Source organism: Bos taurus, chromosome 2, assembly GCF_002263795.3.
Source record: "Bos taurus isolate L1 Dominette 01449 registration number 42190680 breed Hereford chromosome 2, ARS-UCD2.0, whole genome shotgun sequence".
NCBI classification, from domain to species: Eukaryota; Metazoa; Chordata; class Mammalia; order Artiodactyla; family Bovidae; genus Bos; species Bos taurus.
Window position 1 is genome coordinate 117282058 of NC_037329.1, and position 13486 is coordinate 117295543.

The 13486-nt window shown below is 47.7% G+C and overlaps 1 protein-coding gene across 3 annotated transcripts in view; it reads right to left on the bottom strand.

Annotated features, from left to right (window-relative positions):
• Positions 1-8326, bottom strand: part of PID1 (phosphotyrosine interaction domain containing 1) — a 266629-nt gene extending 258303 nt beyond the window's left edge. For 2 of the 3 annotated variants that reach the window (XM_059892965.1, XM_059892963.1), the window contains exon 1: positions 8035-8276. In XM_059892965.1, the coding sequence (XP_059748948.1) occupies positions 8035-8064 (30 nt within the window). In that variant the 5' untranslated portion in view covers positions 8065-8276. Of the gene's footprint in view, positions 1-8034 lie in introns of all 3 variants that reach the window. The other variant, NM_001079584.3, reaches the window with a different exon arrangement.
• Positions 8327-13486: the final 5160 nt, after the last annotated feature.

Here is a 13486-nt window from a genome sequence, read left to right on the forward strand (position 1 = left end):
AACTATCTCTTGAAGCACAGTTACTGCCAAGAGGCCCTCCCTCCAGGCACACGGTCTTCTTGGCGTGTGCGTCATTTTCCCAGGATGTTGACCAGAAGTAGAAGAGAAGAAGTGGGAAGAAAGGAGCGGGCATTTAACTGTTCCTCTAATGCCTATGTTCATTATCTTCCAAATCCACCATAAACAGATTCAAACTCTGCACAAAAAGAAAATGGTATACAGACACAGTGATTTCATCCCAGGATATGAAAGTCAGGCACATCTCAGCCTCAGGAAGTACAGAGACAGACACAGACAAAGGCTGCAGGCTTGGACTTCCCTGCTGGCACAGTGGATAGGAATCTTCCTGCCAATGCAGGGGACACGGGGGTTCGATCCCTGGTAGAGGAAGATCCCACCTGGCACAGAGCAACTAAGCGCATGGGCCACAACTACTAAGCCGGCGCTCTAGAGCCCAGGAACTGCAACTCCTGAACCCCCAGTGCCCAGAGACTACTCTCTGTAACAAGAAAAGCCGCCACAGTAAGAAGCCTGAGGACGACTAGAGAGCAGCCCCCGGCTCTCCACAACTAGAAAGCCCAAGTGCAGCAACGAAGGTCCAGGGCAGCCAAAAATAAACAAATAAAAAGACAGCAGGTTTCATGTCATGAGTGTACTAGTGTGTTAGTTTCCTTCCTGTTGCTGCTGTTGTTGTTGCTGTTTTACTCACTGAGTCGTGTCTGACTCTTTGCAATTCCATGGATTATAGCCTGCCAGCCTCCTCTGTCCATGAGATTTTCCAGGCAAGAATACTGGAGTGGGTTACCATTTCTTCCTCCAGGAGAGCTCCCGAACCAGAGATCAAAATTTTGTCTCCTGCATTGGCAGGTGGATTCTTCACCACTGAGCCACCAGGGAAGCCCGAAACAAATAAATAAAAAGGCAGCAGGTTTCACGAGTGTACTGGCACATTAGACACCTTGGGCTGCTGTAACAGGTCACCACAGATTGGACGGCTTAAAACCACAAAAACGTCCTCTCTGGCAGTTCTGGAGGCTGGAAATTGAAAGCCAAGAGGTTGGTAGGGCCATCCTCCCTCCAAAGGCTCTGGGAAGGAATCTTTGCTTGACTCTTATGGCCTCCGGTGGTTGCCAGCCATCCTTGGCTTTCCTTGGCTTGTTATTGCTGTTGTTCAGCCACTAAGCTGTTTCCAACTCTTTGGGACCCCATGGACTGCAGCACGCCAGGATTCCCTGTCCTTCACCATCTCCCAGAGCTTGCGCAAACTCATATCCATTGAGTCGGTGATGCGGTCCAACCATCTCATCCTTTGCCACCCCTTTCCCTCCTCAGTCTTTCCCAGTATCAGGGTCTTTTCCAATGAGTCAGCTCTTCACATCAGGTGGCCAAAGTATTGGAACTTTGGCTCCAGCATCAGTCTTTTCAGTGAATATTCAGGGTTGATTTCCTTTAGGATGGACTGGTTTGATCACTGGCTTGCAGTACCACAACTCCATCCTCTGCCTCCATCTTCACTTGGCCCTCTCTGTCGAGTCTCCTCTGTGTCTTCAAATCTCTCCTTATACAGACATCGAGTGTAGGGCTCACCCTAATCCAGTATGACCTCACCTTTACTCAGTTACATCTGCACAATCCCAATTTCCAAATAAGGCTATACTCACAGGTCCCAGGGTTAGGATTTCAACATGTCTTGATGGGAAGGGAAGAGATTCTACCCATCACAATGAGTAAGACACAGAGACCAGGGGTTAATCTGAATCTTGGTCCCTAAGTAGCCATGTCAGGTGGATACAAGTAATAAAAAATCTAACTAACAAAAACGAACTAACTTCAAAACGCAGGAGGTGGTAATTTTTTCACCACTAGAACCTCCCTTATCAAATTAAGACCTCAGTTACAACAAATGAGGGGAGGAAGAGGAGATCGAGGCTGCTAGACGTGGAAGAGCAAGAGGAAGGACCCAGTAGCAGCAGAACGGACTGAGTGAGAGGGCTCACTGTGACTTTGGTAGCACTGAAACAGGCCAAATGCACACAGCAAGTCTGTGCTTTATCCTTAACAGCATCCTTTTCCAGTTCTTGGCCTGAGGGTTTGGACCTGGTGAATGCACGGATGCTTTATCACTGGAGAGCAGCTAAACTGGGATCACAACTTTTTTTTCTGTTTTTTAAGTTAACATAAAATGATGGTAATGGATTCTACTAGTCTCTAAGGAGGTCTTGGGACAAACGTCTCAACTATTTCTTCTTGCTCTACTTATATAAAGCCTCAGTTTAGATTTGTGCCCCAGGGGGCGGGGAGGGGGGCACAGCTGAGCAGAAGCACACTGCAGCTATTGAGTGCTTCTGAATTGGTTTTATTTGCTGACCACTAAGGAGTCCCTAAACTGCTGCTATTCGAGGAGTCAGATAGCCCTGCGCAAGGGAGCCTGATCGCCTTTAGCCGTGGGGCTGGCCAGCGCAAGCTGTTTCAGGATCCGATCTACAAGATGAATTCATTTTATGGAATGGAGTCAGTGCAAGCGAAGAGGGAGGAGAGGGACAATCTGGAACATCAAACAAAGTGCAAAATATTGCCTAATGCTCCAAGATAACCCAGGACAGTCAACATCAAACAGCCCATTAGGCAACAGGTAACCAAAGGGCAGAGAGGTTTTTTGTTTTTGTTTTTTTTTAATTTTCCAAGGCAAGCATTTTGCAAGTCACTTGGTAGAGATTATGCTCTTGAACTCTCCACCTCCTCCCTCCATTCCCCACAGTTCTGGTCTAAACGGGGAACAACTGCAGACGTGATCAGGCTTTATCACCTGCTTTCAAGGTCTCGAGTCTGTCAAAACTCTGAGAAAGACCTAACGCTGTAAGATAACATTTTACTTCCGCAAGACCTCAGATTGATGAGAAGGCCAAGTTTTCTTTAGGAAGGATAAGGCCAGATGCTCTGCGCTTTCTCAACTATGAGGGTTGAAAAGAATAGCAAAACGTAGGATCGATTTAGTGAGAAACCTGTGAGTCCGTAAGAGCATCTATTGCTTATTTCTAAGCAATTGCTCTTGAACTCTCCGAACTCCCCCCTCCCTTCTCCACGTTTTTGGCTTCAGTGGAGAATGACTGCAGACGTGATCAGGCTTTATTGCCAGCTTTCTAGGTCTCTAGTTTGGATAAATGCCATGTGCTCCAGCTCAAGAGACTCTTAAATGGCACTTGGGAATTACAGCTTGAGGACAATACACACAGCTTATTCCCCACCAGAGATCTGGGCCACCAAAAATGGGGTAACCTTTGGTCAACACAGGCAACCACACCAATTCAACAAGAGATATGAAAGTGGCCTCTCACAGCCAACGAGACCACCACTCATTCTACTGATTAATAACAAGAGCACCCACACAAGTAAGCATCATACTCCACCTTATCCTTCCAAATAATAATAATAATAACTGCTTAAGAAGATCCAGAGCTAAACCTCCTGGTTCAAATTCCAGTTCAGTTCACGCCTGGCTTCCGGACTCTGGCCAGATCATTTGAACTCTCTGGCTTTCAGTTTCTTTATCTATAAAATGGGGATAAAAGCAGTTATGGGAAGCAGATGAGCTCGATAATTCAAATAAAACTCTTTAACGCTGTGCCACACACCCAGCACGTGCACCATAAAAGTGCTTATTGTCATGACCCACCTTGCTCTGGTTTCCCCCTGTCAATTTGCTCTGCCTGGAAAAGGGTCAGATTTACCAAGGTTTTCTCTCTGCCTGATGGGCCTGGTCAAATGGGCTCCAGCTGATCCTTTAGAAGGGTCCCCTGTCTACTTTCTCCGGGAAAAAGTGGAAATGATAACCACAGAGAAATAAGTCGAGAACAATTGAAGATCCACACCAAGGCAAGATCAGCCCGATATGACAAGGCACAGAAAGGGCAGGAAGATCCTATGGGAAAAGCACTCTGATTTCCTGTAATTGCCAAGTGGTATTTAGGCACAAACGCCAACCTTTCTATTGGCCAAAAGTTGAGCAAGAAGTCAAAGGAAAAAGTTCTTCAGGATCTGGTTTCCTCCCTACCCTTCCTCATTTCACACTTTTGGAGGTTCTAAGTTACAGCCACTGATCAAAATGTGAATGAAAATAAATAAATGAACAAAATGGTGAGAGGGAGACAACAGCCAACTTTATCAATGAAAGTTTTGTATTTTCTGGATCTGCCATGGTGGGTTAGTCGCTAAGTCGTGTCCGCCTCTTGCAACCCCGTGGACTGCAGCCCACCAGGCTCCTCTGTCCATGGGCTTCTCCAGGCAAGAATACTGGAATGGATTGCCATTTCCTACTCCAGGGGATCTTCCCTACCCAGGAGTCAAACCCGGGTCTCCTGCCTTGCAGGCAGATTCTTTATGGACTGAACTATGAGGAAATCTGCCATGAAGACAGTTTAAGATCAGCCAAAACAGGAAAACTATTGGAACCTTTATAGACTGCCTCATAAGAAGACGGTCACACACAGACTCCACAATTAGAATCTGCTAGAACTTTTTCCCATACCTTTCTACTACCACATCCCACTCTGTCCTTGTAATAACTACACCACAGGCGAGGATGCCCTGGTCGCCTTCATTCCAAACTCAGTCTCCAGTCATCTTTCTCCTGCTCTCCACCTTTCCAGGGCTCCCAAAAGTGTGTCTGGTAGTGCACAGAAGTCAGATGTTCTGAGGAAAGACACACTCCTTATGGCTGAGTCCACACTCCTGCGTGGACAGTGAGTCTGTCACTGCTCACGCATCTGCCTGGCCCAACAATGAAGATAATCAGGCAACCCCGGCAAACTGTAATATATCGAGGCCCAAAGTCATCTCATCTCTGTTTTTAAAAAACCAATACTTAGCCTTTTTCTACTGGAAAGTCCCCTTTCACTTTTTTGAGAAGAGCCTGTTTCAAATCAGCTTCTTTAAAAATTCATAATTCTCCTGAGTCCTTCTAAAAAAAAAAGTCTGCTGTGCAAAGGAGAAGGTAAAAAGGGAAGAATTCATATTTATTCATTTCTAAAAGTTGAGGTGGTGATTTAAATCTTCACATCCCCTTTGATCCTATTATAATTTTAATGGCAGAATCTCCCAGCGAGGGCTCCAGTGGGATGTTAACAGAAGTTTTAACATTCAGGGGAGCAGATGAACTGTGTGACTGAATGAGAAATTCCCCAGCTCAGCCCTGCTAGAAGCAACAGGTCCCTTTGCCTGTCCTGGATTTGGGTCAAATAGCGAAGCCTCAAATCAGAAAGTAGCAGCATTATTTTGTTTGGCAAAGGAGCAGGGTTTGATAACGGTAATCCACTCTGATTAGGGATGCTATTTCCTGAGCAAGAGAGCTGGTTACTGGACTCGAATTAGTTGGAGGGTGACCCTCTAGCTTAAATAAAGTCCAGCCACACTCCCTGGACCACAAACCCTTTGAACGGGCATCAACCTATAGGGACTAATCAAGTCAATTCACTGAGATGTCCTTTTCTTCCCTCACCTCTTCCGTTTCCAGGTGTCAGTACAAGAAATTGACTCCTTAGTCCTGATAGGAAGCCCTGGGAGCACTTCCTTGAAGCAGTTTCTTCACTCAAGCTCATCTAAATTAGAATGTTTGCATTAAGAATTATTGAGGGAAAAATTCATGAGGTTATACGAGACAGTTAAAAAGATTTGTGTAAGGAGGGTGGGGTTTCGACTCCACTAACAACTGGGATTCATCATCATTTCCCCATTGAACAGCTCTCCCTCGCCATCACCATGGCCACAACATCTGGTCATGGAAAACATCCCATTCACTGAAGAATCAGAAACCAACGTTCCTATATGGTGGTGCCTTGAAGGACGAAATAAAAAAAAGCAGGGGCAGAGGGGAATCCCAGACAGCAAACAGAGCCCATGACAAAAATAAACACAAAGAATGTAAATAAAATATTATTACAAGCAACTCACTCACCACCTCACCCTCAACAACTCTCTCCCCCAGAAGCAAAAAGCAAAAATATCCAAATTCTGTTCTAAAGAACAGCAGAACTGCTATTGGGAAGAAGCTATGAATACGAAGGTTTTTCTCCACTTTTATAATGTCAAGGTTTGAGACATACTTTTATAAAGAGGACCAGGCCTGGTGAATCATTTAAATTTGGGGAGCAGGAAGTTAAGCCCTGTGTTGATAAGTACCTTCCAGGGGTGACCTGATCTTAGTGACAAGCCATGTTTAACCTGAGCTTTCAAATGTGGAACCCCCCTGCTCTTTCAATCTGACACTTGTAGAGGAAAACAAGAATGCACTGCGAATGCACACTGTTAATAAACCAGGTTCATGCCAAATGCACGTGTGTACATTTCACAGAAGAGCCAGAAGGCCCTTTCTAGAGAGGAACAACTGCCATGCAGAACGCAAGCCAGAGCTAGCCCCTGCCAAGGTCACGTGCTGCGGAGCACACAGGAGTCCCTACATGAAAGACGCCAATAGAAATAACTTCAAGAGGCAAAAATCCACAAACTCCGCAGAGGCATGGATTCCCCAGGCCATAAAAGCCACCGGCAGGAATTCTAGCCTCATCTCTCCAAGAGCTCCACTCCTCACTCAGATGGGAAAACCCTCCACCTCCGCTCAGTCACTCCTTCCTTTAGCATAAATTCACTGCCCTGAACGAAAGGAAAAACGCACATGTACAACTGGCAGCTGATGCCAGTCCCGAAATACACTTACATCACCTCTGGCCAATGGCTCAGAGCCCGATGTTGACTCTCGGAGTTAGGAGGCCAGTCAACCACCTCCCCATCTTCAAGGCTAAAGATCTCTTTCCTTGCTCAGTGGGTTGGAGACCCTTGGGGATTGGCCTGGGGTCTCAAGCTCTTACTATGAAACCCCCTCCCCAAAACGACGAGCCCAGGGAGGCTCAGAAAGGGGTCTTGGGGCATCTATTTCTGCTCAAAGCAATGCCCTCTGCAGGTTAATCCTCAGCATGAGAACCCACAGGCAAAGGTTAGTTAGCTTCTCCTAGCATCTCAGAGACAGTCTGGCCCTTCAAATTTTCATTGAAAACCTCCGAAGCCAGCCAGGGCTCCTGGCCTCCCTGTCCCAAGACTTCAAATACATTCGGCATCCAACCGTGCTGTATTTTACCACTTAAACACTTCTTCAAAGTTTACTACGAAACAATGTGGCTCTGAGCCTGCCAAAAGTTTAACTGCAGGATTCAGTAGATTTTATCTGGCAGGGTAGCTGCCCTTCCTCCGCAGAATATTTTCCAGGGAAAGCAGTCATCAGACCTTACAGTCGGGGTGATTTGGGGGTTCCGAGTGTCACTGAATGAGCCCCTCTCAGAAACAACGCCCCACTTTCTCACTTTGACCACCCGCCCCTTCCCAACTCCCTGGCTCCTGAATCCAAATTAAAGGCAGTTAGACATTTCAGCAGACAGCAGCGGAAAAAAAATTTTAAAGAGATGACCCCAGGGCATAACTATTCCTGGCTGAACTTCACTTTTGATTTTCAAATATCTGGGGGAGCCTGGGTTCAGAGGAGATGAGGCGAGAGGGCCAACAAATAAGAAAAAATAGAATAAGTAGCATACCATGACCAAGCCAAACCAAGCTTGAGGATTTCCAAATTATATTGGCAAACAAATGCTTTCACAAATAATTTGTTCTGTCTTTCCCGGAGACAAAAAATAACAACAACAACAATAATAATAATAATCTGGATGCAAAAATCCTAACCCCAGACCAGTAAACTGTGTCAGTGGAAACCAATCTAAAATTGCTGGTCAGAAAGTCCAATCTTATATAAATCTCCAGGCGCACTAGCCCCCAAGGCAAAAGTTGTGATGCCCAGAGCTGAGCCTTCTTCAATTTCATCACCCCCAGCTCCCCGACCGGGTATCTGGCAGCTGGGTGAAACCGACAGCATCAGGTTCTAATCTTTGTGTCTTTCATGACCGCTTCAGGCAAACCCTTGCAAGAGGTGCTCTGGTCCTCGGGTCCGAGCACCTCCTCCTCCACGCTGGCCCCCAGCCCCCCGCGACCCCTTACCTGCAGGCGCTCCGTGGCCGGCTGCCACATCTTCCAGCCGCGGGGTTGGGCACTGGAGACGCTGGCAAGACTCTGTCGATGGGCGCCGGCAGGGTGGGAGGCGGCAGGGGCTGCGGTCCCGCTTCACATCTGGGGTGGGCGTCCGCGGGAGGTGCGTCCCGGAGCCGGCGACCGCCGCGGGGTGGGCTCTCGGGTCTGCGAGCGCGAGGAGGCGGCGCGGCGCTCGGCGGCCGGCAACTTGTGGGCACGGCGGCGCGCCGGCTGTCCTGGCGCAGCTGCGAGAGGACTGCGCAGCTCCGCCCGGGCCCGCGAGCGCACGGCGGCGGCGGCCGCTCCCTCCTCCCCCGCCGCCGCCGCCGCCCGGACCTGCGCGCTCTGAGCATGCCCGGGGCCGGCGCCCGCCCGGGGGGCCCGCATACCCTGCCGCGGGGGGCCCCGCATCCCGGCGCGGAGGGTGTGGGCAGGCCAGAACCCACAGCCTGCCCCCGCCCCCCGACCCTCGAGGAAGCCCCGGGTGGGATAGGATCTGGGAGACTGAAGAGCCTGCAGAAGGGGGCTTCCTGAAGCCAGAACTCACGTCGCCCCCACTGGGGGTCCCAGGCTTTCGGTCGGTCAGCAGGGATCTCTGAACCGGCCTGGGTCTTGACTGGCACTGTACCCACAGAATCCCATTCATGCCTCCCCCTGGAGTTAACTGAGCATCTGTTAGGCTCCAGCCCCTGTGCTAGATTCTGAGAATACAGTGGCGCAAAATAGAAGACTCCCGAGCTCCGTTCTAGTTGGAGAAGATGGTCAACGACAGAGAACACCCCTGAAAGGTATTTTCTTCCCAACATGTTTCACTCAGCATCTGAAAGGGCGCTCCTCGGTCAGATGCTGAGTGAAACATGTTGGGAAGAAAAGAAAACGGGGCTGATGGATGAAGAAAGGGAGAGAAGAGCGTCTTGCGGGAGGGGAGGGTGGGTCTGGGGGGGGTCGTCTGGAGTAAGAGGGAAAGATGGGCGCACCAAGTGAGGGATGGCATGAAAGGCAGAGGACTGGGGCGCCTGTAACCTGGAGGAGGAAGGTGGCCCGAAGTCCCCCATCCTGCATCCATTCTGAGATCTGCCAGGTCCCTCAGGAAGCTCTGTGAACCCAAACATAAGCCAAGGGTCACCCAGGGTGTGGAGGGTGGTGTTGGCCTCCGTGAAATAACTCCCTTTCCTAAGGAAACCCAGCCCCTCCGATGCCCTTGACAACTGGCTGAGACAAACATGAACATTCCCATCACTTGGATGAAACAATCGAGGCTCACAGAGTGTAGGTGACCATTCAAGTCATACAGCCAGTGAGTGGCTTCCAGGTGGCTTGAAGGCTGGAGCGCTTACTGGCTTCTGCTCGGACCAGGGAAATACCGTGGGAGAAGGGCAACCTGCGGGGGCTGGAGGTTAGCAGAGCTGAACAGGATGGGGAAGCTAAGTGGAATCTGGAAACTGATGAAGAGGGTGGGAGGAGAAGTGGTAGGAGATGCTTGAGAACAGAAGCAACAGAGAGAGGGGAAGGACCAGGAGATGTTTGGGGAGGGGGGCGGCCAAAGCTGAGAGGCGAGTCCCATGAGGCAGCGAGGGCTGGCAGGAGAAGGGTCTTGAGAGCATATTGTACTGTAGATGCACAGCCTGGGCCCTGAGCTGCTCCGGCACCGTCCAAACTAACACCCACGTCTGGAAGGATCTGCCCATCATCATGCATTGTTGTTGTTGTTCAGGCGCTAAGTGGTGTCCCACTGTCTGCGACCCCATGGACCGCAGCACACCAGGCTCCTCTTTCCTTCACCATCTCCCAGAGTTTGCTCAAGTTCATTTCCATCGAGTCAGTGATGCCATCCAACCATCTCATCCTCTGCCGTCCCCTTCTCCTCGTGCCTTCAATCTTTCCCAGCATCAGGGTCATGCATGCTGCTGCTGCTGCTAAGGCGCTTCAGTCTTGTCCGACTCTGTGCGACCCCACAGATGGCAGCCCACCAGGCTCCATATATTAGAACACTCAGTTCACCAGACCCTCCCAGGACTCTCTAAGGGAGACAAACACACATCTCCCTGGCTTTGGGGAACACGAGATTCACAGAGTCACCCAGAGGAGAGTCACACAGAGGCAGTGCCTATCTAGGACTCTTCTCCAGGGCTCCAGAGAGCTCCTTCCAAACCACACACTTGCTGGTTGATGCCACCCACCCAGGAAGACCCTCAATGCCCTAAGAGCCGGCAGAGCCACAGAGATGCTTCTCAAAGGCTGGTCTCCGTCTCCACCATGACCACAGGACCTCCCACTCCTGCCTGACAACAACAAAGACTTTCTCAGCTACTTCCCCAGTCCCTGCTACCTGCTCTGGATCTACCAATAGCTCCTTTCTGATGAGGTGTTGGAATGTCAGCCCTACATGGAAATACATCTCAGATGCTTGGTCATGTGCTCTCTGTTTGGAGATGATATTTTTACTTTTCCAATAACTCATCCAACACACTTCCCACACCTAGAAATTTCCTGCTGCAAATAATAGACCTCCCCAGCCTCCTAATTCTTTTTTTATAAAAATCCCAAAGCAGAGAAAGAGGCACTTCATTACGAAAATCTAGAAAATCCAAATGTGCATGTTAAACCTCTCAGGAAGCTAAAACAGAACCACTCAGTTGCCAGGGATGTTTTCCGACTTCAGCTTTGAAACCATCCTTGGTCGCAGATGCTCCCGTGGAAAAGTGATTTTGTTTTAAATAGCAGTGGGATGAGATAACGGCCTACATTCAAATTGCATTATAGCGTTAAATCCTGTCTTCTCACCTCCGAGTGTAATTAATTGTTATGACTCAGTAATACAGCTTTTAGTTCAGAGTACGATGCTATTTAAGGAGAAAAGGCTTCGGGGCTCTGTTGATTTGGTTTTCAGTTGCCAGTTCCACTTTGCAAGCAGGTTTGGTAAAGTAGCGTTTAAACTCAGAGGACACCCCTAGTTTTAATGACCTTTTTGTCAGGAATCAGGAATCTGGGGCCGGGGCATGAGAGTGCAGGTGGAGCCTGGTAGGTGGCAAAAGGAATAGGACAACTCTCCCACCATCAGTTCTGCTCCCAAGCCTTTCCATTCAGGAGGAACCTGCAATAGAGGGTGAATGAAACAGAGACACCTACTGGCCAGAGCCAGGATGTGCATCCATATCTCTCCCAGCCCCTTTCTGGGAGAAGTCACCTCAACCTCCTGGTGAGTCTGAAAATAAAAACAGGGTGGTTCTGAGCAAGGAGTCATTCCTGAAATAAGCAGGATTTGTTTTGGTGGCATGAGTAGAAATATTAGGCACCCAGGTATGTGTGTAATTTCATGTACTTACTCTCCTGTAATTATCTAAACAGGTCTAATCTTATTAATAATTACCATTTCAAGGAAAAGGACCACACCAAAAAAAAAAAAAAATTGGCAAGGCCAAGATGAATTATAAACACAATGTTTTGTCCAGGAAAAGAATTCCAACCACATCCAGAAATTCTTATAAACCAGATTTAGTGTAGTTCATGATTCTGAGCCCTAAGGTAAGCAATCTAGATGTTTTTCCATCAGAAGGATGTTGAATTAAGCTGTGACCCAGCAAATCATAAAAATATTAAAATATTATGCAGCCATTGAGGAAAATTATGAATCTACATTGCAGCTTTAAAATGCTTATGCTGTGATAATAGATTTGTTGAAAGTAAGCTACATTGTGTATAATTTTAATACAAGTAGAAAATATGTATCAATTTCAGTAAGTATTGGAGAGAACCTAGGACAATAAGGCCTGAATCTTAGCCTTTGAACTACCTTGGGGAGAACTTTTGGCAAGTCACTGGCCTTGCTGAACCTCAGCCTTCTCATCTATAACAAGGATGGTGGTACTTGAGAGTTATTGGAGGCCATGCATGAGTGAATGTGTGCGACATGCCGTGTACATAGTACATGTGCAGAAAACTTTAGTTTTCATCCCTCTTTTTATTACTGAATGATCAAATTCTCACAAGGTGGCAAAGTGGCCCATGTTTCCTGTGATCCAGTCATTTCCACTTGGAATGTTTGTGGACTTCAATTGTTTGATTTAGTTTTTCCCATGAAAGAGATATGCCATATTAAAGCTCACTTCCATTTCTAATTTAATCATATGGCCAGAGATATTTATTATGTTTAGCAGAGCAAGCATTGGAAAGTCCTTCTGGTATCATTAACTTGATTTCAAAATCACCAAAAGAGCTGTAGATGAGCAATATAAAAAAAAAACTCATTAAAACATTTAAACCTGCCTATAGGGATGGAGCCACTAGCCCTTATGTACTTATAAGGGTGTTTATATAACACTTTCTCTCCCTTAAAAGGAAACCTTCACAGTAGTTTTTGCAAACTAGGCTAAAAGGCAAATGGTACAGGACTAGTGAGTACCTGGTATGTGTGTTCTCATTTCTCTGCTCAGGATCTCCTCATACTCTGACCAGACTTAGAAGAGCAGCGGATTATTGAGAGTTCCCTGGTGGTTTAGTGGTTAAGACTCCGTTGCTCTCACTGTCAAGGACCTGGGTTCAATCCCCGGTTGGGTAACTAAGATCTCACAAGCCACGTGGTGTGGCAAAAATAAATAAATAAATTAAAAAAATAAATATAAAAAGGTGGTGGATTATTTTCAAAGACAGTCACAGTCATTTCACTCCCCTTGGAAGTCATGCCCTTTGCAGTGTGGGGTGCTCATCATGAGATTGAATTTACCTGCACCTTCTGAATTTGCGTTGGATGTGTGACCTGCTTTGATCAGTACAATTCAGCAGAAGTGACACTATGGCACGTCTAAGCTTGGGTCACAAAACACCTTGCAGCTCCCACTGTTACCCTCTTGAGACCTGAGATCATGGCAGGAAGAAACCAGACTAGCCTCCTTGAAATGATGACCTTGTAGAGGGAAGCCAAGCCAAGCCAAAGCAACAGCATCGGAGGGAGCCGATGGCTCAACCACACCACACGAAGACAGCAGCCACGTGGGTGCCTCAGGTGAGACCAGCAGAAGAACCACTCAGCTGAGACCAGCCCAAATTGCTGACCCTCAGAATCGTGAAAAAATAACATGGCTGTTTTTTTAAGCCTTAAGTTTTGGAGTGGCTTGTTAGGTAGGGGTAGATAATTGATTCAGAAAGCATCACTAATACCTGTTAGTCTTTCCGGGCAAACCTCGCATCTTTCTCAGTCTCTCCTAACAACCGATTTATCAGAGTTGGTATAAAAATGAAACCTCATAGTCTAACATAAGGACCTTTCCTAGGGCATCCCTGGCAGTCCAGTGGTTAAGACTCCGTGCTTCCACTACAAAGGGCTCACGTTCAATCCCAGGTCAGGGAACAAAGATCCCGCACACGATTTGTGGCAAAACGATAGGGGAAAAAAAAGACTTATTTCCTTTCTTGTTCTTTTACT